The sequence below is a fragment of the Lycium ferocissimum genome, chromosome 5 (assembly GCF_029784015.1).
Source record: "Lycium ferocissimum isolate CSIRO_LF1 chromosome 5, AGI_CSIRO_Lferr_CH_V1, whole genome shotgun sequence".
Taxonomy (NCBI): domain Eukaryota; kingdom Viridiplantae; phylum Streptophyta; class Magnoliopsida; order Solanales; family Solanaceae; genus Lycium; species Lycium ferocissimum.
Window position 1 is genome coordinate 9,156,909 of NC_081346.1, and position 26,983 is coordinate 9,183,891.

Below are 26,983 nucleotides of genomic sequence, written 5' to 3' on the forward strand. Positions count from 1 at the left end.
GGGCATCAGTTATTGATGATCTTATTACACTTTGTTGATGGCTGTTCCTATAATAGCCGTTCAATTGTATTAGCTTCTTGTGATGGCCGGTTCCTCTCATAATTGATGTTTCGCGAATTATCTAGCGAATGGCTGAGTAATCTACGACTCATAGATTACAGCTTGGTTTAGTGTGACCTGATATGCTTCTATGCAGGTAATTAATCACAAAATCGCCATTGGGAAAGGGATGGTTTTTTGTTATCGCTTTATTTGTAGGCCATCATTTTTTCATCTGTCCTTTGTTTCAGGTACAAGTTTTACGTTTGCAGTGATGTGCTGTATACATTACATAGATGTGCGCTTATTAACAAGGCGCCAAAATTTAGAATGTGACTCAGAACTGCAAGCCTGTGCCTCAATATTGTTGTTGCTTTAGTGCTTTTCTTTAAAGGTATCAGGGTAAGTGGTTGATAGTCGTGGTTATCTGCCCACGAAACTCAACTTGGCATGAAACTAATGTTGTTAGTTTTGTACTACTACAATATTCCTTGTATTGCAATATGCAAGAACCACCTTTGTGCATTTACTCGCTAGTCTACTTGGCATGCCGTCTGTGGTGAACAATATGGCAGAATTAATCACATCTAATTGCAGTAAAAACCCAGTATATAATTTTTTTACAGACAAAATAGTCATTTCAGCAACAAGTTGGATTGCGGATAAACAAATACGTTATGCTCGTCATAAAAGTTCTCATAGAAATGTAAGTTTTGTAAGTAGTGCACTCAAGCCGTTGATATAATCATGTTAGCGGCTGAACTGATGGGAAGTATATACATTGAGTTGGTCACTTCAAACAAATGAGCTTCCTTCCGCACATCACATTCCTGCAGTAGCAGGTAAGAGATGTTAATATTACGGACATAGCAGAAAATGCTGCAAAAACGACCATCCACTACAAAAGAGTCCCAAGAGCACAGGCAAAAAACTAAGGCAAAACTGTTAAGTCAACTGACAAATGTCACACAATGAGTTACTAATACACAAGGCGTTATAAGCACCACAAACTGAAACCACAAATGGAAAGCAGAATATTCTTCCTTGTGTGTTTTGTTGTGGCCAGTCAGATATTTCACCATATACCAAAGCCAACACTGGCCATCACCCCTGAAAACCAGGACATAACTCTCAACTCTTTGGCAGACTTATAATCCACTAATAGTGAAACAGACATCCCTTTAAAGTCAAATGGATATACTCATAAGAGGGGCCAGATTGGATACCCAGAAACTCTAGATGGGGCCTGATATTCTCTTTATTTCCTTATGTCTGTTACTTCATTGAAGTGGAAACTTTGAAGCTTTTTTGTTATAATAAGCCTTGGTCTGAACAGAAGATTTGATCCATGCTTCTAAGTTAGTGCAACATAGAGTTTGTGTAGGTTGGGCTTTGTAGCTAACAGAATCAGAATAGAAACGAAGATTGTTGCTAGTGCGGACACTTCAATGGAGCTGAATTGACCAATCTGTGAATAAGGAGGGGCGCTACCTCACCTCAATTTTGTTCCTATCGAAGCAACCCCTTAGCCAAAAAAGTATACAGGTGTTTACATGAATTCTGTACGCATCCGTACAAATCATTTAAACTACATCATTTAGGCACCTATCACATAGTTAGCAAATCACCATTTAATGAATTTATTTGCTGGACTTATAATTTTGAATTAAAATGAGAGGTGCAGAAAAATTTCCAAATGTGAAAAAGCATTAGAAGAAAAGGAAAAAAAACTGCTTTCTACTTATTACTTCTTTGAATAAAGTTTTTGTCATGTGAAAAGGCAACTGTTATTTTCATCAGATTTTCATTGCTGCAAATTTTTAACAAGGGAGTCTTGAAAATAGTGCTATCTTTAAAACCATATTTCTAGAATATATTTAGCAATTACAACTATCTCTAGAATAGAAAACCTTGTCCACATAATATCAAATTTCTGGTTCGGTTCATGTTATATGACAGCAACAAGTTAATGTCACAAGAACATATATTACTGAGTACCGGAACCATTCCAGAGCCATAGTTTGTCAATGTCAAAAAGGATGATAAATATATACTCTGGCATGATATGGATAAATAAAACAAATGGTGAGTCTTTCCTTTGGTCTTCACACATTGTATGTGGCTTCAAGACAGGAACATCAAGATATCCATCAGTATATAAAACTTACATGTTTTACGGACTATGCCCCCTCCAAGAAAATATTTTGATTTGTTGGTCGAACAAAAAGTTGTGCACACATAAGAGCAATTAATTCCTTTTTTTTTTTTTGGTTCAAAACGTAACTACTTAGTCACTGGAGACACTTTGGTAAGCATAGAGGTTTGAACAAAGTAGCAGAGCTATTGTTTCTGTATGCCAAATTAAAATGTCAATGGAGAACCATGCATAATCAATGCAACAAATGGCATGTAGCACCTTCCATATAGTACCAAAGCTAAAAAACTAATTTTGACAGAGATTGTTTAAGAGATTTACTAACATGAGGCATCCTCGACGTTCTTTTTTCTTCTCCTTTTGCTTCTGTGGTGGCTTGATGACGACCTTGATTGCAGCATCAAATACAGCTTTCACATTCTTAAGATCAATTAGGCAAAAGTAAGGAGGTCAGTTATAAATAGTTTTTTACTAAAAACAAAATAGCCAACCGTCAGGCAACAAACAGAAGTGCCTTTGCATCTTCAGTAAGAAAATGTGGGAGGAAAAAACTACAGAAGTACGGATAAGGTGGAAGCGAGGATAGGCATAGAAAGGTTAGGAACAGAGATCAATAGTATCTGGAACATCCAATACTTAAATTGGTCCAAATTTGAATGGGGAACTTAAAGGTCTTGACCTAATTTCAAAACGGAAAAGGGCCAAATATACCCCTGTACTATTGGAAAAGGGCCAAATATACCCCTCGTTATACTTTGGGTCCAAATATACCCCTACCGTTATACTATTGGCTCAAATATACCCTTCCTCCGTTAAAGTTGTCCACCTTGGACATCCTATCCTACGTGGCAGTGACATTTGATGAGGTGGATGCCATGTGGCTTGCCACCTCATCACTCCTAACCCATTCACTCCTCCCCTCTTCCACCACTAAAAATTTTCACCCCCTCCAACACCATTGCCACCATTAAAAAAGGAACAGCAACAGTAAGCATTAAACAATCTCAGCAATGTTTGCGGGTTTTTGTCATATTTGCACTAAATTCGTTGTACTTCCAGACTAGATTTTGCATACCCAAAACTGCAAGAAAAAGGTAAGAGTAAGGGGGAAAAAATAGATGTACCCAGAAAAAAAAGATTAAAAAAATCATATTTAAAGAACTTTTAGTTCCAATTTTATAGTAGGAGACATTGTGTACCCATTTAGAGTTAGTTGGTTTGCTCGTTCCTTTTTTTTTTTTGGAATTTTGGTTAGGTGGGAAGAAGGGGAGCCTTGGCGTAACTGGTAAAGTTGCTGCCATATAACCAGGAGGTCACGGGTTCGAGCTGTGGAAATAGCCTCTTGCAGAAATGCAAGGTAAGGTTGCATACAATAGACCCTTGTGGTCCGGCCCTTCCCCGGACCCCGCGCATAGCGGGAGTTTAGTGCACCGGGCTGCCCCTTATTTATTTATTTTTTTTGGTTAGGTGGGAAATGGCGAATTCAGTTGAGAAAAATGAAGTTGTGTCCATTGAACTTCCAGCTCCTCATGGTTGGAACAAAAAGGTACTTTTTAAAAATGACAAATAATGGTGGCAATAGTGGTGGAGAGGGTGGAGGCGTGAAAATTTTTAGTGGTGGTAGAGGGGAGGAGTGAATGGGTTAGGAGTGATGAAGTGGCAAGCCACGTGGCATCCACCTCATCAAATGTCACTGCCACATAGGATAGGATGTCCAAGGTGGACAACTTTAACGGAGGAAGGATATATTTGAGCCAATAGTATAACGGCAGGGATATATTTGGACCCAAAGTATAACGAGGGGTATATTTGGCCCTTTTCCAATAGTACAGGGGTATATTTGGCCCTTTTGCGTTTTAAAAATAAGGGAGGCCAAGGTGCACTTTCTTTTCAATGAATAGTTTCATTGAAGTTGCCTTACTATATCAAGAAATTCTCAGACAGCAACCCCCGCACACATACAAAGCCAGCAGAGCAAGGAAAAAGGAAAGAGGAAGTCAGAAAATGTATGAGCCATGCTTTGCAAGTTAAAGATCCATTATCTATCCTAATCATCCCTTTTTCACTTAATTTGAATATTAGGTTGATATTCAATCCAAGGATGTTATAACACAAGCCTGAATAATATTTGAATGATTGACTCAACTGAATAAACCAGAGACCTCCAAGAAATGAAAAACAGTAGCTGAAAGAAGTTTCTGTGAATTAGTTGATAAATAGGGATAGCAAAATGTTTTGTACAAAAGTAAACGGTTGTGTCAGATTGCCACTAACTACAGCATTGCTTGCTCTACCGCTATTCTTTTAATAGGTAAAGGTTCATTCAACCAGCATCCAAAGGATTGCGATGATCTGCCACTTTTTTTTTTCCCATAATCGTGGTGTCCGGTCTAGTTTGAGCACACCTCGACTAGTTCCATGCGGTACTTGCAATCTCCCACCAGTCCAGTTGCCGGGTAACTTTATCCATCAAGGCTTTGGACAGATGGGGCGAATCACCTAGTATTTTTGCCTCATTGGGATTTGAACCTGAGACCTTATGGTTCTCAACCCACTTCATTGACCACTAGGCCACACCCTTGGGTGCACAACGCTCTACCACTATTTTAAAGTCCAAAAGGTTCAAGGCAGACTAACATTAGAAAACTTATTTTTGCAACCTCAAAATGAAACTGTCTGCCTACCCTTGTACAATAGGCTGAAAGTGGCCAAAGTTAGTAGGTAGGCCATAAGAACTTTTGACAGGGAAAGCATATCCTAATAATAATAATTCCAGTCAGATTAAAAATGATCCAAAAATAGTAGAGGTTTGACAAATATCTTCTGTAACATACATTGTACATACACCTACAATAGTCAGTCACATACTTAAAGCAGTTGACAAGATTGTTGCAATAGCTCAAAGAAGAAATGTTTCCAACTATCCATATAAAGGGGTAGATCTGATACAGCATCGAGAAAATCTTTTCTCTGAAGTTAAAAGTTGAAGGCCTTTTTTTTTTTTTTTGAAACTGTTAAAAGTTGAAGGCCTTTAAGTACTAAAATTAGAAGGAAATGCTATCCTTTAAAGGTTATGTACCCTATATTCTTGATGAGTGTAAGGACGACCAGGAATAGAGATAATCGATCTGCATCTTATGTTAAAATAGGTTGTTGCCTAATAGGCATTGGGGCCTATATTTGATACAGAATTGACACCTATGAAGCGGCAAACACAAAACACAAAAGGCCAGCACACCCTCCCAGCTCACCCAAAGAACTAAAAAGATCCGCCTGTTCTTGGGTATTTGAAATGAAGCAATCTATATGTGTAGCACGGTGGCACGTATTTCTGATATATGTTTTTTTCTTTTGAAATTTAAAAAATAATGTTGATTTTATTTACCTTCTTGAAACAAGATCTTTAGTTCATGGAACCATTTAAGCACCAATTTAACTGCATAACACTCACCCAAAGAACTAAAAAGATCCTCCTGTTCTTGGGTATTTGAAATGATGCAATCTATATGTGTAGCACGGTGGCATTTGTTTCTGATATATGTTTTTTTCTTTTGAAATTTAAAAAATAATGTTGATTTTATTTACCCTTCTTGAAACAAGATCTTTAGTTCATTGAACCGTTTAAGCACCAATTTCACTCCATAACACTTTCTTAGGAAAAGACACTACTTTGACCCACCTGTTGTGTTTTAGAGCTGCATTCGATATAGTAGGCAGCACCAATTTGTTTGCGCAGCTCCTCTCCCTGAACATGTGGAGAACATTAGCCCCTCCATTTATTCAAAGCTATGCAAAGGAGCAAGATACAACTGACAGATTGGAGCCAGACCTGCACTGTGGTGACAGGAACTAATCCAGGATGATCAGCCAAGAAGTGCTTATCCTCACGAAGATCTGTAACATCATCCATATGAAAAAAACATTTAATGCATAACCAAGAATCAAGAAAGATTGCACATCATGAACAGAGCTTGCCAATATCACAAGTAGACTCTAACAAGACACTCGTGACTATGGCAGAGTCATCTAATGACTATACCATTACTGACGACAAACTGCTCTTCCATGGTTATTGGTTCCATAAAGATGCTCAATGAAAACAAACAACACTAGCTACAGAAAAGATTAGATCCATTCTACTTGTAATTCTGCAACACCAAGGGGACACAAGCTCACATGTTACAGGGACTAACCACTAAGAATACTTCAGCACTAAGTACTCTTGGCCTCCGTAATATCATCCTTGACAGAAAGATAATGTTTCAGCTAGATATGAATATCATTAGGACTGACATATAGGGAGCCCCTAGGCAGTCCCAACAGTAGACTGCTTTTCATCCAGCCTTTGGTTTGTGGAATGGTTTTGAATGAGAACTTCATTCTTACTCTACGTCACCTTCCCTTTGCTAGGCATAGTAATAAAATGAGAATCAATCACAGAGGCCCTTTCCAACCAAGTCCTAAAATTCCCTTCCAGGTACTCAAGGATACTGTTCCAACCACACTAACCTTTTTTCTTAATTTTGCTCTTTTCCTTTGAATTGATTCTGTGAATGAAAATTGGTTCTAATTCAACACTAAAGCTAGCTCATGTGGCGAGAATTATGCAAGACCAGGAGACAACAACCATTCTATTAACTAATGTGGGACACTAAACACCCTTTTTGCACACTCATGGTTGGACATTTTGATAGTGAACAACATGGAAGCTCAACATTTAGTAAACCAAAGGATGGGTTCGACTCTGATACATCATACATGTAAAGAAAATGGAAATTGGATCTAAACTTCTAAAGTTAACTCATGATATTAGGATTAGCCAAAATCATATATGAGCACAACAACCCATTCTATCAATCAACGTGGAAACACTTAACAAATCTCATGATTTTCAAATAAACGTTAATATTCAATTTTCTTTTTATGTAGAATGTGATTCCACCCAGAATAAGTGTAAAGAAAGCAATGCAAGAGATCACCTTTTTGCCAACAGAGATACAAAATAGAGCAAATATAACAGATTATCATAGGAACCGCAATTTGCTTAACCTACCAACCAAGCATTTAGAATTTTACCACCACAAATACTTGGGCATGAGAAGCCTTTGGGATCTAAATTATTCTCCATTGTACTATGATTATCAGTTTGCCACTACTAGAATATAGTGAAAAATGACTCTGCAACCTTTCTTTGGCCTATAAAATTCCTTCTCCTGTGGGGCAGCCTGGTATAATAAAGTCTCATTATGCGCAGGGTTCAGGGAAGGGTGGGACCACATTGGGTTTATTGTTGACAACTTTATCTTTCATTTTTGCAAGAGGCTGATTCCACAGCTTAAACTCGTGACCTCCTGGTCACACGATGACAACTCTTACTATCGCGCCAAGGCTATCCTTCGAACAATTCCTTCTCCTGTGGGATATCTAAATCTGCTGCTCCATTTCCTTTGCTTTTATAAATTATTTTGAAATTAGTACACAGTAAAACTAACACTTCACTCATCAGTCCTATGGAAGTACAATTAACACTTTTTTTTTGGATAAAGAAGTATTAACAGTTATATTGCAGTTTTCTAAGCTATGATTGAAAAGCATCCATCACCAGTTACAAAAGCACCATTTTGACAATCAGGGAGTTGCCTTTCATCCCAACCCTTTATGCACATGACCTTTACCTATGATCCTTTAAAGTGAAATAGTCTGTCTATTTTATTATTTATTTTTCATAAGGAAAGTGTAATATAGTGGAGAGGTACTTGATGGTAGCTATAGGAACGCTACTCAAGGATCTTACAACATAGTAGAAAATATAATATTTGCAAGGAACTTGCAACAAGAGAAGGAGAAGTTGCTCTCAGTAAATTCAGTTTCCGGAGTAAAATGTGTGCCTTAGGACAACAACCACAAAGGTCATGTAAACTGGCATTATAAGTCTTGCTCGACACTTGCAATAATAAAACTAAAAGGTACAAATTACAACGGGAAAAGGAAAGTATAGCTTGGGATGACTATTTGATTTGGTAAGAACTTATTATGAACCACAACGGAGGAAAAACAAAAAAAATAAGAAGCCAAAGATAGCTTTCTATTGAAATTTTAGTTCCACAAACTGCAGTATGAATGTTAAATCAGAAATAATTTAACATACATTGCAAGTCCAGAGATTTCATACAGATGTCTGAAGCACATGTCCTATGAGGTAAATTAATTGTGGCCCAAGAATGTAAACATCTGTGACTTCAAAATACATCTCTAGCTTAGCGGGGTGAGAGAGTTAATGGCTCAGGACAATCAAGTTGGGTAAAGAGCAATTAGAACAAAAAAACAGAGAGCAACCAAAAGCTTCTAGGAATAAACCTAGGAAAATCAAGTTACATTTATAGATTCCATAGTGCTATCTATTACAGCATCTAATAGTTTATCAAAAAGCTAACGACAGCCTTAGCACTTGCATTTAAATGTTTAGCCCCTGAAAAGAAGTAGATATCTTACTTATTAAGCTTTACCGCAAAACTTAAATGAATGCTAACCTAAAGTCTCCAGTGCATACATTATCTTGATAAGCAAGAAACCCCTGAAGGCCAATTATGGCACAGGGTTCAAAACTTGGTGGATAATAGGACTGCCCATCTATCCTTCTCCATTTAACTACTTTGGGTTCAAAACACTGATGTGCGTCTACCCACACACCACACGCTATGCTCTTACCACTATACCAAGCCCTAGAGACCTCCACTACATACATTTTTAGGTAGCTAGGCACATTCTTTAAATTTTGAGAGGCTTGGGCAGCCATCTCTCTCTCCTCATTTCCTTATGTAGTTAAACATACTCTATAGCTTCTGCTTTTGGATTTGAAATTGAATATACTGAAGCATATGGTGCCCCATCTGGAGTAGCAAGTACAATCTTGTGAAAATATGCAGCTTATGCAACTTGAAGAAGGTTTATCATACAAATGCAAAACATTACTCCCTCCGGTTCAAAAAAGTGTCCGCTTAGCCTTTATTTTTTGGTTAAAAAAGAATGTCCACTTACCAAATCAAGATAAAATTAGCCTTAATTTTCCAGATTTTCCCTTATTAAGTGTTAAGTGACCATTGCACAGGAGCTGGGTTTACCCTGTGCGCACCCGAAGGGTAGCGGCTGCGGGTTCCCATGTCATCAAAAAAAAAGTGTTAAGTAACCAAATCCCAATACCTATTTAATTAGGGGCATTTTAGCCAAATTACCTATTTTTGCGTAGGAGTTAGTATTTTTTTAAGGGGTGTGCAAATGGCTAAGTGGACACTCTTTTTGAACCCGAGGGAGTAACAAGTACGCCTAAGTCAGAAACAAGTTGGGGTCAGCTATATTAATCTCCATTTCTTCATTTAAGCCCATATCATATCATCATCATACTAAACAAAAGTGAAAGATAAGTTAAAGATATATAATAATAATCATAATCATACAAACACAAAAATGTTAAAATTATTAATTGGGTAACTTCCCTTCTAGTTGCCGCTCCTGTTCTCCTTGAGAACACTTGAGGCAGCAAAGTTATGAAGCTGCATTTTTTTGGTAGTACCGAGTTATAGTGACCACTTTGATGCACATAGCACGACTTCTATAGCAATACTCCCTCCGTTTCATTTCCAGATCTCACTCCGAGTTATAGTGACCGCAATGCTAATAAAAAGTACTCTATTTATGTCTTTTTACCTCCATCATCCAAACGCCTTATGTTATGTATGCTATTGAATACAGTATTACCAAAACTACAAAGGGCAGCGACGATCAACACATTTAACTTTTATTTTTATTTTTTTATAAGTAGACATATTAGCACTTTAGCAAGCACATTACCCCAAGCAGTTACATTCAAGAATCAGCATTTGTTATAATTGCAAAATCAGGAAACATGTTAAGTACTTACCAAGTTTTGTGCCAGCTAATACCACCGGAATTGCAGGAGCATAATGCTGAAGCTCAGGAATCCACTGACCAAAAATCGACTGTCAGCAACCTTAAAGACATTTGACATAAACTCACAAAGTTGACAGTTTCAACAGAACGGACCTTTTTAAGTATGTTCTCATAGCTCGCACGACTAACCAAGGAGAACGCTAGGACAAAAACATCTGCTCCTCGGTAGCTCAGTGGCCTTAATCTGTTGTAATCTTCTTGTCCTATAAAAATGATCAAAGGACAGATAGGAAATGATTATTAAACGATGTTCCTTGATTTGAGGATGGTAAATAAGAAATCATCTTGGAACTAATCAGTGGATATTTTTACCTGCAGTATCCCAAAGACCTAAATTTACTGTGGTCCCTTCAACAACCACATTAGCACTGAAGTTGTCAAACACCGTTGGAACATAGTCCTGGTTTAAACAAATATACAAAGACTCAGAAAACTGAAGTTCAAGCTCAGGAAAGAAACTCAACAGAACACTTAAGAATCACATTAGGTCACCACTACATTTTTCTTATGGGGACTTTTCTTTTTCCCCCATTTTTGTGATCTTGGTGGGAGCAAGAATGGAACATACCAAGAAACCAAAATCCAAGACAGACAGCCGTTCAAGAATAAGTTAGATAAAGCACTTACAGGCAGAATAGGCAAAAAGAGAGCATATTGTAAAGTAAAAAATCAGAAGAAACACAAGAACAGAAAAAGAAGGAAAAAGCTGCTAAACCCGCATATAAAAAACCAAAATCCTGGTTATCTAGGCATCAAAAACAAGCAATGAGGGACAAACCAGGGAATCCACATGGATATTTTCGAGAAAAGAGAAAGTAAGTAAATAAAGACAAAAAACTTACAGTGGGGAACTTGTTACTAGTATAGCAAATAAGCATACAAGTCTTGCCAACAGCACCATCACCAACAGTGACACACTTGATGAATCTTGAAGCACTTGAGGCCATTGAAAAACCTCAAGAATAAAAAGCTGCAAACCCCAAGAAAGAATATTACTCAAGAAAAAGGACTAGTAGCAGTGATATGAGGTACTGACTAGTGGGTGAAAAATTATAAAGGTTTTGTTAATATGAATAGTTATAAAGGAGAGATGAGACACTGAGCAAAAATCACATGATTCCTATTTCCTATTCAATTCACTGGTTCTGTACTCTGTAGCAAAGCTGTCACCTTTTTATTCAATGTTCTTTGGAAAATATATAAAGACTGATAGTTCGATTTTTGGTATTAATGTATTATTACTAAAATTGGATACCAAAATTCTGCAAATGTTGTGTGTATGTATGTACTATTGAATTTGTGGGTCTAGTGGTGTACGTTTATTAATTTTCTTGTTTGACAGATGATGTGAGATAGTTTGTAATTAATAGGTTTCCCACACTAAGAGGAGAGACCCCCTTCTCAGTGGATTAGTTATAAATGGGTCCTGTGAGGCTGTGACAGATGAGATGTGGGTCTTTGTTATGTTGAACAAACAATATTTCCCGTGGTATGACATGCTATTGATTAAAAATAAAAACCACATTGCTGCTACATGACAAAGAATAGTTTTCCTTTTATTATTTTTATTCTTATAAATTACTATTAGCATTATTTATTGTTCAAAAAATAAATCTAAAAGCCGGTTCTCTAGAAACCCAAAGATCGATTACACGTAACTTTTATAGCAAATATGTGTTGATAACTTGACAAAATTATAAATGATTTGTTGAAACTAGTAAATTTACATTGTTAGGGTATATATATTATTACCTGTATGCGTATCTTTATTGATTTGTTGGATAGTTTATAGTGTACACTAAAATTGTAAAAAATGTGACTTAGTGATAATTAAGGGGATTAAAAACTATGAGCTATTATACTTAAATTTTTACAGAGACAAAAACATTATAATTATCTGAAGTAATAAGTACCACATGACTACCTGTTCAAGCATTTTGAATCCAAGAAAGAATATTAATTTTTCTATATTTCAAAAGATGGTGGTAGCTTCCATGCGAGTACCAAAGTTAAAAAGAATAATGCTTTTGAGTTGAATAGGTAATTAAAGTTCATCGAATTAGGTAGTTAGACTTTGTTTTATTGCGGTATGGTTGTTAGACTCCTCTAGCATTTTTATTGTCCTAAATTTGTAGTCATCTAGGCAATCATTCGAGTAGATGAGATAAATAGTACTCATAGTAACGATTTTAAGGTTATACCTAGATTGACAATGGCGTGGGTTAGATTTAATGATTTAACACCAAATAAGACCCTAACCATGGTTTACATAATTTATAATTTATTCATAAATATATAAAGTATTTTCTCTCTCTTGCTATTTTACTTTTCTAGGGTAATATCTTCTTCTTATTCGGGTTTTAGTTCCTTAAATAATCTTGATTATTAATTGATGATATTTTTCATTTTTTCCTATTATAATGCACGAATTAACGAGTACATATTAATTAACTATTTAGAAAAAGGTCTTTCAATATTTTTGAATTGATTACACTCATCTTTCAATTTCTTCTTGAGTAATGACATTGTTTAAATATTCAACATTTTTTCTATGGACCTTTCTCTTTAAAATTAGCTACTAAAGAAAATGGCACTTCAATATTTTTATAAAATACTTAAATCATGCTAAAAAAACTATGATTATCTTATTCAAGTATTTTTATTAAACAAATTACAATTAAGATACAATATTTTTTTATCTAAACCAATTATACCCAGTCATCTTTTGCAAATAAGATATCCAACATATATAGTCCTATTGCTACTGAAAAATACAAACCTCCACATTTCAAGTGGGTAATAGACAGTCACTGGATATCCATATTCACTTAGTCTCAAAGGCAGCATCTCGAGTCAAATAACGTAGCAGTATAGCAAAACAATTTCACTCTAAACATAATTCAAAAATAACAAGCGTCAAGGTCAAAACTTAAACATACTGTCATAATAGCTAAAACAAAACAACAAAAGCTAATAAAAAAGCTTCAAGATATCTGTAGCCATGATTTTTGGGTGTTGCAAAAAAATTTACACCAAAAATTGTTTTGGCGCCAAGATGTATAAAATATTTTAAAAAATATAAATATTAATGTGTAGGAAAGTAAAATAGCAAGAGAGAGAAAATACTTTGATTATTTATGAATAAAGTTATTAATTACCAAACCATGGTTAGGGTTTTATTTTTGAGTTAATTAACCAAATCAAACCAAAACCAGTCGGGTTTTCCTCGATTCTAAGATAGAACTTGGGGAAAATGGAGAGCGATTTATGGAGAGTTTACAGGATAAATAGTACTCATAGTAATGAGACTGACAATACCATTACTCCATTTGGTGTAATTTTATAAAAGAGTGTTGCTTCTTTGAGCAAACGAGTTACCTTCTTCAATTTCTTGCCAACCTATCTAAAGACTTATTCTTGAATGTATACTTCTCTTTTCTACTTTATTTGACGAAATTTGAGTTGAAACAAAGTTGAAGAAATAAATGAATATGTTATTATATTTATGGCATTAAGAATTTTGAAACTTATAATAATTTTATACACACCATAATATGTTTGCGGATTGTATCAAGAGAGTTCAAAATTAGCATATTTACATAATTTTCATCCTTTACATTTTAGTCCCAATTATCTATTTCTATTTCTTTTGCACCCTATGTCAGTTATTAGGATAATGTCGTCATTTCAATTTGTCTAGGGTTTTCTTTTGCATTGTATAAATTCCTTGTATGTACTCAATTGGGAAATATCAATGAAAATCATATTTTAGCTCTATCTAGTGTAGCTTTAGCTTAGCTTAGTTTTTAGTTAGTTTCTTCTCAAATTCCATTTCGCAATATAATATAATATTTGTGCAGCTATAAAATTATCTTATTAAGAAAAATATAAAAAATGTGTTTTTTTAGAACAGACGAGCCAATAAAAAAATTGAGTCAAAGTAGAGCAGAGGAAATACATTTTTTACATGGCTAATAAATCAGCTTGTCGTTAGTGAATCTGTCCAGTTAAAGTTTTGATATTTTAGCACAAACGAAATTCTTTTATCCATTTTTCTCCCCACGTGCCCCTATTTCTTGTGCGCCCCCACCCCCACCAAAATATTAGCACTATTCTAACTACCATATACTATTCTGACAACCTTCAGTATATTCTACATTTCACCCCTTCGATGGGCAAATGAGAAAATTGGAAAAAGACAATCCTACTATCCTTGTGTTTGAAGGAACAATTCATGACCCTAAAAGGGGGAAAAAGAAGAATGAAAAGTGAGAGAGACTCAGGAAATATAAGAGAGCAAGAAACAAAGAACATGTGAATGAAAAATCCGTAGGCTAAAAACACACAAAATGCTTGTACATGTTTACACAAAAACAAAGAAGAGCACATGCATATTGCGGTGAAGTGTCACAGGTTTCTAGTGATCAATAAGAAGTACTCTCCTTCTGTGTCTATCCTGGACCACTATAACTCTTATTTACAGTTTCAAACTAAGCTCTAGAGATATTTTTTAGAAAATGCCTCATCCTTTTAGGACCAGTTTCACCATAAAGTCTTGATATTTTTGTCACAGACTTATATATGATCCATTTTGTATACAAACAATCATAGAAATATTAATTTGAAATAAATAAGAATCTTTTGCATAACACAAAATGGTTGACTAAGTTTAGTATTGTAAGTTTGTATTAGGACGAGATGAGTGGAAGGTTATATAGCATCTACAGTCTGAATGAAATGTGGTGGCTGGTCTGAACTAATTGTTGTGTTATGCTATGGGTGCTCTTATTCAGGGGTTATTTGGTTCATACATTAGTCATGCGGGATTCTAATGGAGATTTTATTCGTGCAATAAATAATATTTAAAAGATTGTTATGCGGTGAATAATAATATATATATATGAAATTTTATGTAACGAAAGATTAATACACGAAAAACAATGTAAGGATTAGCTACTTTAATAGCTTTTTTATGTTTAAATAGTTTTATTCTCGTTATCTCGTATTACTAAAGAACATACTCTTATTTTACATTCTATTTTCGCATATAATTACATAGCTTAATAGAAGTATTATTTAGTAGACATTTCATCTCATGCGATGAAATCCCAAATCATCTAAAAGGGCATGATTTGGGATTCCAAACCATGATTTTAAATTTTTAAAATGTAAAAGTTGACTCGTAAGTTTATATTTTGTAAAAAATAGATCCATAAGTTGATATATATATATATATATATATATATATATATATATATATATATATATATATATATACCAATCATGTTTATCAACTATTTATATCAGATGTTAAAGATCTACAAGTTGGTAGTATATTTATAGCAAATTTACTCTTACCAACCATGTGGGAGGATTGTATTAAAGAGTAGTTACACTACAATTCATGTTCAATTTTTCATTTTATTGAACTAAAGTTTGATCAATTGATGTTGTATTTTTTGGAAAGGCCTTCTAGTAGCGTATTAATTTTGTTATAACTATGAGCTTGCTCATTTGGTAAGATTGTATAAATTGAGAAAGTTTTGATGGTTTTCCCAACTTGTGGGGTTTTTATGTATAAGAAAAAATACGTTTAAGTTAAATCAAATTACGTATCAAACAAAACTTTAACTTCAAATCATCGTGATTTCAAATCGTATTTCAGCGTATTGACGCCCTTAGTATCGTCGTCAATCAAACACCGCATAGTTATGCCATAATTAATTTTTTTTGTATGGTCAACCAGTTGTTGGAAGGATACAAAGCAATCAAAAAAGGAACCAAACTAAAATGATTTACGTTCTAGAGTGGCTATTCCTAATTATTTGAAAGTTATTTTTCCTAATCAACCAAGTGTATAGTGCACTAGTTATTATGGTTTGATCCTCTTTTTGGTTTAGGAAAAGGTGATGTCGAGGCAAAGGAAAATTATTGAGCGCTTTTAAGTTGGTGGGAGGTGGCATAAGTAAAGATTAAGCAAAATGATAAAAGTTGGCTTCTTTGATGATAACCAAATATAACAAAGTGCTAAAAGAGAGAAAAGTGACGTTAGCTGCAACTTTTTGCAATAAGAATCTTTCGGCTAAGTTAGGCCACATTACGTAAATGGGACTCGTAAGTAACGATAATTGTTTATGTTTCTAGATCAACAACAAACCAATTCGTGACAACATTTTATAGACGACAATTCCCACGGATTAGGTTAAACCATAAGACGACTTTTAAATTTAAAATTTAAACTTGCACATTGCTTAATTTTTTTAATCAAATATTGAATCGGTCTAAATGGAGATAAGCAAAAACTTCAAATAATTATAATTGACATCTCTTTGGAAGAAACTCGGGAGGAAGAAATAGAAATCATATTTTTAGGGGAAATGAAGAGATTGACAATCACAAACTATTAGACTTTTTTCTTTTGTTTTCGTTCCTCCTTTTTTTTTTTTTTTTTTTTTTTGTGTCAGGTATTGATTTTTCTGTGATTCTTGCAAAGAAGTATACGATTTATATGTTACTACTAGTTAAGTTGTCAGTGCTTTGCGCGGTAATAAAAAATGTATCAAATTGTAGCTAAATAGTTATTTACAAATAATAGGAGTATATAGAATTAATGAGAGCGTCCACCAAAGGTTATAAGGGACTTATAAGTTTTCTTCCACCCTTAACTGAAATTTCGAGTTCGAACTCTGGGAATGGAGTCATATTTGATAGGTATACCTAAAAGTGGACTTCTCGGCACGAATTCGAATTAGGTGGGCTCCGAAACGAGCATCGGACATCCGATGAAAAATAACAGTTGATTTACGCAAACGTCCCTTTTTAGACCATCATTTAAATTTTGTCCAAATATTTAAAAGTTGTGCAAATATAGCACTTAGGAAATTACCCTTCACCAAAAATAAGATTCTAATGTTTTCAATAACTTACAAAATTTTAGATTGTGGTCTAATGTTTTTCATAAAATTTTCAATTTTCCTCCAAAAAAAGTTATTTTAGACCGTAATCTAAAAGGTTCATAAATCACACGAGAAATAAAAATAAGATACATTTATTAGACAGTTAGCGGCAAAAAATTTCGTGCAACAACATAGCCCATGCATAGTTTTGGTAGATGGAATCCAATCAAATACTTGATCTTTCCGGCCTGATAAATCTCAATGGGATCAATTTCCATGTTCAACCCAATTGACGTGTTCAATTGTTGCTTCTGTTCATCAAGTAATTGCACGGTTTGGCTTCAAATGGACTGGTCTTTAATTTTTGTCCTTCAAAATCGAACTTATGCCTATAAGGGCATAAGTTCTTTAAGCACGTTGGCTTAACTTGTAATATTATGATGCGGAACTTATGCCCATATAAGCATAAATTTGATTTTATAGAGAAAAACTTGAAGACCAGTCCATTCGTAGGACAAAAATTAAAGACCAGCACATAATAGGGTCAGAAGTGCAAATAACCCGCTGTTCATATGTTCCTGAATGGTTTCCTTCCTCTTATTGAGCTCGGTGGATCCATAACAAAATGGGCAATTTGCAGGATTGGCCTTCGCTGGGGTGGTCTTTAATTTTTGGCCTTCAAATTGGTGGTCTTTAATTTTTGGCCCACCAATTTGAGGGATAAAACTTAAAGACCACCAATTTGAAGGCCAAAAATTAAAGACAACCCCAATTGAAGGATAATCCGCGCAAAAAAAAAGAAGTAATAAAATTAGGGCAATTTGCGCGATTGTCCTTATTCGGGGATGGTCTTTAATTTTTGTCCTTCGCCTAAAATACTCCGAGATTCTGGGTTCGAGCCCTGACTCAATTTAAAAAAAAAAAAAAAAGAATCGCAAGGCAGAGTTTCGTAGCAAAATTAGGCCTATTTGGACAAAGGCCTAATCTTTGTAAAATTTCAGCAGAGTAAAAAAAATAAAAATCTGCCTTGCAAAATTTCGCAACGCAAACTTTTGCCTTAAGGCAGAATGTGCCTTAAAATTCTGCTTTATAAGGCGTAACAAAATTTTGCTTTATAAGGTAGACTTTTCGTGAAGTCTTGCCTTACCAATTTTTTTCTTTTACTGTGTGGGAGTTCGAACACAGAACCTCTACGTTTTTAAGCGAATGACAAAAATTAAAGACCAGCGCATTTGAAGGAAATCCGCGCTTTTTTTTTTTTTTTTTTTTTTTTTTTTTTTTTTTTTTTTCCAGTTTCGGCCTGTTTGACAGTTTCTCTAAGAAATATTTGCCAAATTGATCTCCTCGAAACCCTTTCCCAATGCTTGGAAGTGAAAGGAAATGAAAGTGCCAATACTTCCCCCTATAGATAATAAAATTCTTGTAAGATAAGAGAAATTAAGAGATTATTTTTCTTTCTTACTGAACTACATCTTATTTCCAAAATCTTCAACTTCAAACAAATTCTCAATTTTCCCAAATATTTTTTTTTTTCATAAAGAAGCTGCAACTATTCGAATACAATTCAGCGTTCACAATTATTGCCAACTTTAACTTTAAATATTGTGCAAACCGTTTATTAGAAATTTAAGCTGACAAAATGAAGATTTCTTATTTATTTCAATTGTTGCAGTTTATGCCGGGGTGATGTTAGAAGTCAAGATATGAATTTCACTGAACTCAGTAACTTTTGTTCGAACAATATATATGTATTAAAAAATTTATAATATATTTAATTTAGAATTAAACTATTAACACTTGAAATAATGTAGTAGAACCCACAAAATGTGTGTTGTGATTTTGTGATGTTGAGAATAAATCAAAATGTGGTGGTGGCCATGAAGTTGCTCAGCTTGAGAGAGCTGTCAAGCCATGTGCCGCGTCACCCCCAGCAAAAATCCCTAGAGCACAATGCCACTTGCCCGCCAGCCAACACTTGATCTCTAAAACACCACATCTTTGCCTCCAAACTTTATTTCCACACATTATCTGTTTCTCACATGACATCACACTTTTTTCTATCTACAGAGGTGTGGAGTACTCATTATCCACTTCTCCTACATGAAGATAGAGATCGATGTAAGCTTTAGTTGGCCATAGTATTAACATGATTAGACATTGCCATATTGAATATGAATTAAGTTATAGTAGTATATATTAATAACAGTATATAATTGAGAACATTATTAGTGATTTAACCGGTGATGGTATATAACCAATTATTTTATTTTTCAAATTATCAGATCATACTTGTTATAAAGAATTTTATGTTGTTTATTTTGGTTTATTCGTTATTCGGTATCTGCATTGAATATTTCCTAACAAAAAAAAATTCATATTCATAACTCGAACCGAGACCTCTGATTAAGAGTGGATGAATCTTATTCATTCCACCACAAGCCTTGTTGGTATGATTTCATTTTATTATAGACTAACTTAATTAATGATATAAAAGATTTATTTAGATTACAAATGAAACGATGTTGACATAGATGTTGCTGTTAAAGTAGGCCAGGCATATGAGTCGATCGACCTAAGCGTCACACCAAAGCCATCACATGCATGAGTTTACATATACACCATGATTTGACACATATTGTGCCAGCTCTGCTGCACTATATAGTACTTTTGTGTCTATATATGCACTAGCTGTTTTACATATGGACCAAAAGCAAGCTTGATTTATTATGACGGTTTCCAGAAAAAAACTAGGTGTAGAAAGGGTAGTCATGAAAACAACACACAACACAAAGAGATGGGGGAAGAGGAGATCAAGAAGGGGCTATGTTTTAAAAGATGATCTTCAATACCAGCAAGACAAAGTGGTTAAGCTGCAGAGGCTAGTCCCAGGCGCCACCCAATTGCCTTCTGATCAACTGCTCCTCCAAACTGCTAAATACGTCATGCATTTAAAGCTGCAAATTCATGTACTTCAAGTTCTTTTTGGGTTTTTGGAATAGGCAGCTGGAATAGGGCCTAAGTATTGCTGAACCGAACATCTTAGATTATAGCCTAAGTTGCTCGGACTCTCCAAATGCTGCCACAACCGTGTTGGATCCTCCAAAAATACATTGGCTTTGGAGGATACGACACGCATCCGTCGATATTTTTGAAGAGTCTTGAGTAACATAAAATTTTATAGCCTATTAATTTTGCTTTCGAGGATTAGTTGTAGTTTTTTTTTTACTGTAAGAATCTCATTGTGATCATTATTTTTTCAGAAATTTGTAGCCCCAGGACATGCATTGATCACTTTTGTATTCAAATGAAATTCAAAACTAGCTTTGCTGAAGATCAACTTGTTGTTGTTGTTCTTCTTCTTCTTCATATACAATGGATGTTTGAAAATTATGATAAAAAACTACTCTGTAAATGGATGTGTTTGAATGTTAGTAATTCAAACTTCTCTGTTTCTTCATACTGATAGTATAGTCTGTTTTAGAATTTGGGAGTCTTAATTAATTAACCCAAAATATGGACTAGCAGTTCTATCAGCCGAGGTTGAATACTTTAAATATAAATTGAATATCCTTAATTATCACTGTACTACAGTTTGGTGTTTAGTGTACTAAGTTTCTAATTCTCGTTTGTTTAAACTTTTTTCTTCATGCAAATCTAGCTAATAACGGACCATGCTAAATAGTATTATTGAAAGTCAGTTGTTGATATCTCTGTTGAGACTGAAATCCCGATCAAGCCAAGAAGAAGAAGTGAGTAATGAGTCGATAACACAGAGAGTATTTCATATTATCACAATATCATACAATGTCTAATTAAAGAGTTCTGGTGCAGAAACTCATTTGCTCAATTCAAATTTCCAAGAAAACACTTAAAATTTGTTCGGAAGAAACAAGCAATAACCAAATTGTACGATGAGTTAACAGCGGAAGAAATACCCAAGTTGAAACTTCCCATACTATTTGAACCAAGAGAAGACAATAAACACTAGCACAAATGGAAATTCAGGCAGCAGCTATGCCAACAATAAAATAGCAAAGTAAGCAAAAATAAATCAAATGGAAGAGACACCAAATTTACGTGGTAAAACTCTTTTAAGGTGAAGAGGAAACATCCACGGGACTTCCGGCCCACAAAAGCTCCACTATAATCAACAAGAGTTACAAAAATGTTCTCCAAATGGCTACAACAACAAAGCCAAGCACGGAGCAACAATACATAAAAGATAGCACCAAAACTAGCGAAGAAAGGGGAGAAATCACCCCCAAAAATGAGTTACTGTTCGTACTCGAAAACTGGAGCTACTGAATACAAAATCCGCTCTCCACCGTTGAAATCGAAGAATCAGATGTTATGAACCCTCAGTTCAAATTTCAGCACGATCCAACGGTTAACGAATCGGGAAATGCAATTTAAAGTGGACTGCTGTAGCAGAAAATTTCTGAACGAAAATCTGCTTTCTTTCTCACGTTTTTCTCTCTATATGGCTGCTATAAATTCACTTTTGTGTTGTCAAAATAAAACCTAAATTGATCCTATATATAGAGGAATTTTTGGGCAAAAGTGGCCTTGTCCAAATTGAATTGGGTTTTATTAATCCAATTCCACATAGAGGGAAAACCCAAAAACCTAACAATTCCAACCCCCCCCCCCCCCCCCCCCGACTATGTGGAGGAAACCGTCATCCCGGCGATCAAGCAACACTCTTCAAACTTCCCTCTTGGCAAAGCTTTGGTCAACATATCCGAACCATTATCATTGGTGTGAATCTTCTCAAGTTAAAGCAACTTAGAATCCAACACATCTCTAATCCAATGGTATCTCACATCAATATGTTTCAACCTACCATGAAATATAGAGTTCTTGCCAAGATGAATAGCACTTTGATTTGTCGCAATAAAGCGCATACCTCCTTGAGCAAAGCCAAGTTCCTCCATAAATCTCTTCATCCGAAGCAGACTCTTTACAAGCTTCAACGGCAATAATAAGCTCAGCTTCTGTAGTAGATAGAGCAACACATTTTTGCAACCTAGATTGCCAAGACACAGCTCCCCCTGCATAAGTAATCAAGTAGCCCGAAGTAGACTTACGAGTATCAATATCACCGGCCATATCTGAATCAGTGTAACCACAAAGAATAGGCTTTCCTGTCCCAAAACACAAACTCAGACTAGAAGTGCCACAAAGATATCTCATAATCCACTTCACAAAGCATTCCAATGCTCTCTTCTCGGATTAGAAAGAAAACGGTACCGACAACCCAACGACGCAGCAAGCCGATTGGGTCTTTTACAAATCATCGCATATATCATACTGCCAATAGCTGAAGAATAAGGAACTTTCTTCATATCTTCCTTCTCGCCATCATTGGAAGGACACTGCTTCGTACTCAATTTGAAGTGCATAGCTAAAGGTGTTTTGACAACCTTAGCTTTATCCATGTTGAATCTGCGAAGTACTTTCTGAATGTACTTCTCTTGTGATAACCACAACTTCTTGGCCTTTCTGTCACGAACAATCTGCATGCCAAGAATCTGCCTTGCTAGTCCTAAGTCTTACTCTCTCCGTTCACTTTTACTTATCCAGTATTCTACAAATACATTTTCACTTTTAGCATATCAAGAGAAGACCCTGTTTTATCCATAGTATTAATTACTCATTTCAAATCATTTTTCAAGTCCATTAAAAACTATACATCAATTAATATGGATATTATGGTAATTTATGCACTTCATTTATTATTTCTTAAGGGGTGTGTAAAGTCTATAGTGGACAAGTTGAAGTGAACGGAGGTGGAATATAGTATACAATAAGAATTGAGTCAACCAGAAAGAAAAGAAAGTGCAAAATCAAGAAACTATGGAGTAGTACAAAACAGTCACCTAGCATTAGTCTGTAACTTCAGGGGAATAATTTGATATGCTATCTGCGGCTATCTGTTTGTGCTTCAAGTTAAAGTTAGCTTGAAGGAGTTAGCAACCGTCGAGTGATTGTTGAGGTGAAGGGCTTAGGAGTAGGGGCAGAGCCAGGCATAGCCAAGGGGTTCATCCGAACCCCCTTCGTTGAAAAATTATACTATTTATACATGGTTAAAACTTTATGTATATTCAGTAGATGTTGAACCCCCTTTGACTTCTTCGTATGCTCACTTCTACATATTTGAACCTCCTTAGTAAAAATCCTGGCTCCGCCAATGCTTAGGAGTGACTTCTTTTGGGTTACTAGAGTAGAGTCAAATCCCGCAGGAGTTGGTTAGTGGTTTTTACACCATTTGAGCCGTGTGATTTTACAAGTAAATGTGTTTTTACATTTCATGCTCTTTCTGCACGTTTTAGCTGAGTGATGATATTTTTCCTTGTAAACAAACGGCAAATATGCTGTCTTTTCTAGTATTATATTTGTCTTCTACTATCTTATTCTAACTTACCCCAATTCTTTTATGTTGTAGGCAACTTAGCATTTTATACTCCTATATGGTAGTACTTCTGATACAGAGGTAGCAGGTGGGTCCAGAATGATATGCGAATAGTGAAAGTCATAGAATAATGTAGTAGTAACTTTTATATCGTGAAGCGCTTTGGAATTCTAGACTGATGTATAAAAAAGGACCATTTGGAACATTCTTAATGTCTCTCTAGCAATACAATCAGAATCTAACTTTGACAGTTTTTGCCGGCCTTCAATTTTTTAAGCACCTTTTCTCCTTCTGTTGCCACTTTTGTTAGATCATCTGTTTTTTTGTTATGATTGAGTCCGCATTACATTGACCATGTCTCTGCATAACGAGCCATCTGGCCGTTTTTGCGTTAGCTATACCTTATTCATAAATCATACTTTGTTAGCAATCTGCAGCTTGTTGCATACAGCCAATTACCATCACTTTATGAATTTACACGGTGAAGAAGCAGACGTTAAAAGAGATTTCACACTCTTCACTTCCTTCCACCAGCAATGATTCTGGTTACAAGATGGGTAATCTTGAGTATGATCTTTCAAATGTTGCTAGTACTTGCAGGTTCAGAGACATTGGAAGTGAGGCAAGCATTGGTCAAGTTTATGAACAAGATTTCTCTTGGGAACATCTCAAAAGATGTAAACTTTGGATGGAATTTGTCATCTGATCCGTGTACCAACAAATGGGAAGGGATAACTTGTGATTCGGGTATGCAACATGTTAAAAATATCGTTCTTGATCGGAAGAATCTCAGTGGCATTCTTGATGCTGCTTTTGTATGTGAAGCTACTTCCCTTGCTGTTCTAAGCTTGAACAAAAACGAAATTATTGGAACTTTACCACAAGAAATCTCAAACTGCAGGCGTCTCACACACTTGTATTTGCGTGGGAACAAATTCTCAAGCAATTTACCAAGCTCTCTTTCGCAGTTGAACAATTTGAAAAGGATTGTTGTTTCAGACAATGCCTTCTCGGGCCAGCTACCTGATATGTCGAGAATCTCAGGGCTGTTGACTTTTTTGGCTGAAAAAAACCAGCTAAGTGGACAGATACCAGAATTTGATTTTTCTAATCTTGTAGAATTCAATGTCTCCCACAATAATTTAACTGGTCCAGTTCCTGATGTCAAGGGCCATTTTAGTTCCAGCAGTTTTCTCGGTAATCCTGGATTATGTGGAGGGCCATTGTCAAGCACATGTCCACCCTCGTCATCGCCATCGCCACCTCCTCATCCAGTTGCGAAGAAGAAAAAAGTCTCATTTCTTATCTATCTTGGCTATGCTATTCTCGGGCTGATTATCATATTTCTACTTGCATGGAAGCTTTTTAAGTGCATCAGGAAGAAAAAGAGAAAGAGTACTCCAAAGGGTCAGAGCAAGACTATTAGCTCAGCTAGTGAGTCAAAGGCTCCTGGAAATAGGTCAGAATATTCGATAACATCTCCTGAGAACTCAATAAATTCAGCATCATTTGAAATCCTTTCGAGTCCCCTGGCTAATAAATTGAGATTTGAGGATTTGCTTCGAGCTCCAGCAGAATTGATTGGGAAAGGGAAACATGGAAGTGTTTACAAGGTCAAAATTGATGGAGTAACATTGGTAGTAAAGAGGATTAGGGGTTGGAATATTTCAAAAGATGATTTCAAGAAGAGGATGCGAAGAATACATGAAATGAAGCATCCTCATGTGTTGCCCCTTGTTGCCTTCTATAGTTCCAAGCAAGAGAAGCTAACAGTTTACAAGTACCAGCAGAATGGCAGTGTCTTCAAGCTTCTCCATTGTAAGTTTATAATTTATGTCAAACTTATTTTTGCCCTCCAATAAATCAAACACTTCAAGCCCTATCAATGCAGATTAACCTTAAATTAGTTACTATTCATATTACTGATCAATGTTATACTTTTTGGGAAAATATTTGTTTACACATCAAGGCATAGAACACAACTATCAAAATAACCAGATAATGAATTTGTATATCATGTCATACACAGAGAAAATGAATATGCAATGGTAAAGTTACTGGATAACTGTTCATTTCAGCATCTCAGGGCAGCCAAATTTTCGACTGGGCGAGCAGATTAGGAATTGCAGCCACTGTGGCAGAGGCATTAGCTTTCATGCATGAAGGCCTTCAGAACGACGATGTTCCTCATGGAAACTTGAAATCCACCAATATTTTGCTGAACGATGACATGGAAGCCAGTATCAGCGAGTATGGTCTAATGGCCAACCATCAAGACCAGCCCTTTATTGCTCAAAGTGATCATAGCATCAGAGAAGATGATTCTTTTGCAATTAGTGCACGTAACGCTTTCAAGATGGATGTTTATAGTTTTGGAGTGATACTTCTTGAATTGCTGACAGGGAAGCCTGTTCAGACCAGTGGATATGATTTGGCTAGGTGGGTAAATTCAGTGGTTAGAGAAGAATGGACTGGTGAAGTTTTTGACAAGGCCCTTATTACAGATGGTGCAAATGAAGAAAGAATGATCAATCTGTTACAAGTAGCTCTCAAATGCATCAATCCATCACCAGATGTAAGGCCTAACATGAAGGAAGTTGCTTTCATCATCAATTCTATCAAGGAAGATGAAGATAAATCCTTGTCCATAGTCAGCATTGAGGTCTAAATATTCAGACACATGCTCCAACCCAAAGGCCTGCATATAAAATTTCGTATTATGTTTTTCTTGTTTGAGGAAATCTCTATCATCTATCTGATGACATGAAACGATTAGGTTGAGCTGATAAATGATGAGGTCAATGAGTTTAATCTGGAGGTCCTTAGCGTTGAAACTCTCCTCATTTGTGTAGATTGCATTTTCAATTAAAATTTATCAATCAAAGTTATAGAGGAAGTTCAATTTACAGAGTCTATTTGAATGATTTGTGGCTTTCTAGCAACTCACTTCCCAAATTAAAAGCTAAAATTAATTTAACAACATCTAGTTATTTACATAATGTTTAACAGGTCTCCTGTAGAGGTACACAATAGATATTTGTGTGAAATGTGAGTCACTGTACATGGAATCTAAGCTAAGATTGGGAGCAAATATTTCCACAACTACTCAGCTCATAAGTCGGTATTTTGTTAATGCTTCTTCTAGTTCTAGATAACCTAATGACCTTCGAAAATATCCAGCAAGACTTTATTTTACCTAACTAGACCTTAAAATGGTTCTTGAGCTATCATCATTTGACCAAGAAACCTCTCCGGATTTTCTCTTGGGCAAGTAGAACAAAAATGAAGAAGTTTTCCAACAACTTTGTCGGTCAGGCTCTAATAAACATCACATAGATTAAGTACCACTTGCCCCACATGGTAAGTTAAAATCAACATCTTCAATGATTTTGTTGCTTAACAGATATGGCAAGCGTGTGGGAACCACCCATAAATGGACACCTCATTTTATAATTTACTGTCCATCCCATGCGTTTCTTTGTCATCATGTACAGTTCCTAAGAGTCAATTCAG

General features: G+C 35.5%; 2 protein-coding genes across 2 annotated transcripts; one reads left to right on the forward strand and one right to left on the reverse strand.

Moving 5' to 3' along the window:
• Positions 1 to 610: 610 nt before the first annotated feature.
• LOC132055860 (rac-like GTP-binding protein 3) lies at positions 611 to 11,383 on the reverse strand. Its single transcript, XM_059447864.1, has 8 exons — positions 11,005 to 11,383; positions 10,475 to 10,562; positions 10,256 to 10,365; positions 10,113 to 10,176; positions 6,024 to 6,088; positions 5,874 to 5,939; positions 2,520 to 2,614; positions 611 to 869 (listed from the first exon to the last, which is right to left on the reverse strand). Exons 1-8 carry the CDS (start codon positions 11,107 to 11,109, stop codon positions 830 to 832), a joined length of 633 nt encoding a protein of 210 aa, XP_059303847.1. The 5' UTR covers positions 11,110 to 11,383; the 3' UTR covers positions 611 to 829.
• A 12,217-nt stretch (positions 11,384 to 23,600) lies between these two features.
• LOC132058169 (probable inactive receptor kinase At2g26730) lies at positions 23,601 to 26,397 on the forward strand. The gene is made up of 2 exons (XM_059450720.1): positions 23,601 to 25,288; positions 25,549 to 26,397. The coding sequence occupies exons 1-2, from the start codon at positions 24,007 to 24,009 to the stop codon at positions 26,136 to 26,138; spliced, it is 1,872 nt and encodes a 623-aa protein (XP_059306703.1). The 5' UTR covers positions 23,601 to 24,006; the 3' UTR covers positions 26,139 to 26,397.
• Positions 26,398 to 26,983: the final 586 nt, after the last annotated feature.

Excerpts from the sequence above, each read along its gene's own strand:
- LOC132055860 (XM_059447864.1), bottom strand. The coding sequence starts at position 11,109 with ATGGCCTCAAGTGCTTCAAGATTCATCAAGTGTGTCACTGTTGGTGAT. Across the intron at positions 10,366-10,474 it reads AGGTCTTTGGGATACTGCAG|GACAAGAAGATTACAACAGA; the intron begins GTAAAAATATCC and ends TCATTTTTATAG. Across the intron at positions 5,940-6,023 it reads TTCCTGTCACCACAGTGCAG|GGAGAGGAGCTGCGCAAACA; the intron begins GTCTGGCTCCAA and ends CCACATGTTCAG.
- LOC132058169 (XM_059450720.1), top strand. The coding sequence starts at position 24,007 with ATGATTCTGGTTACAAGATGGGTAATCTTGAGTATGATCTTTCAAATG. Across the intron at positions 25,289-25,548 it reads TGTCTTCAAGCTTCTCCATT|CATCTCAGGGCAGCCAAATT; the intron begins GTAAGTTTATAA and ends TGTTCATTTCAG.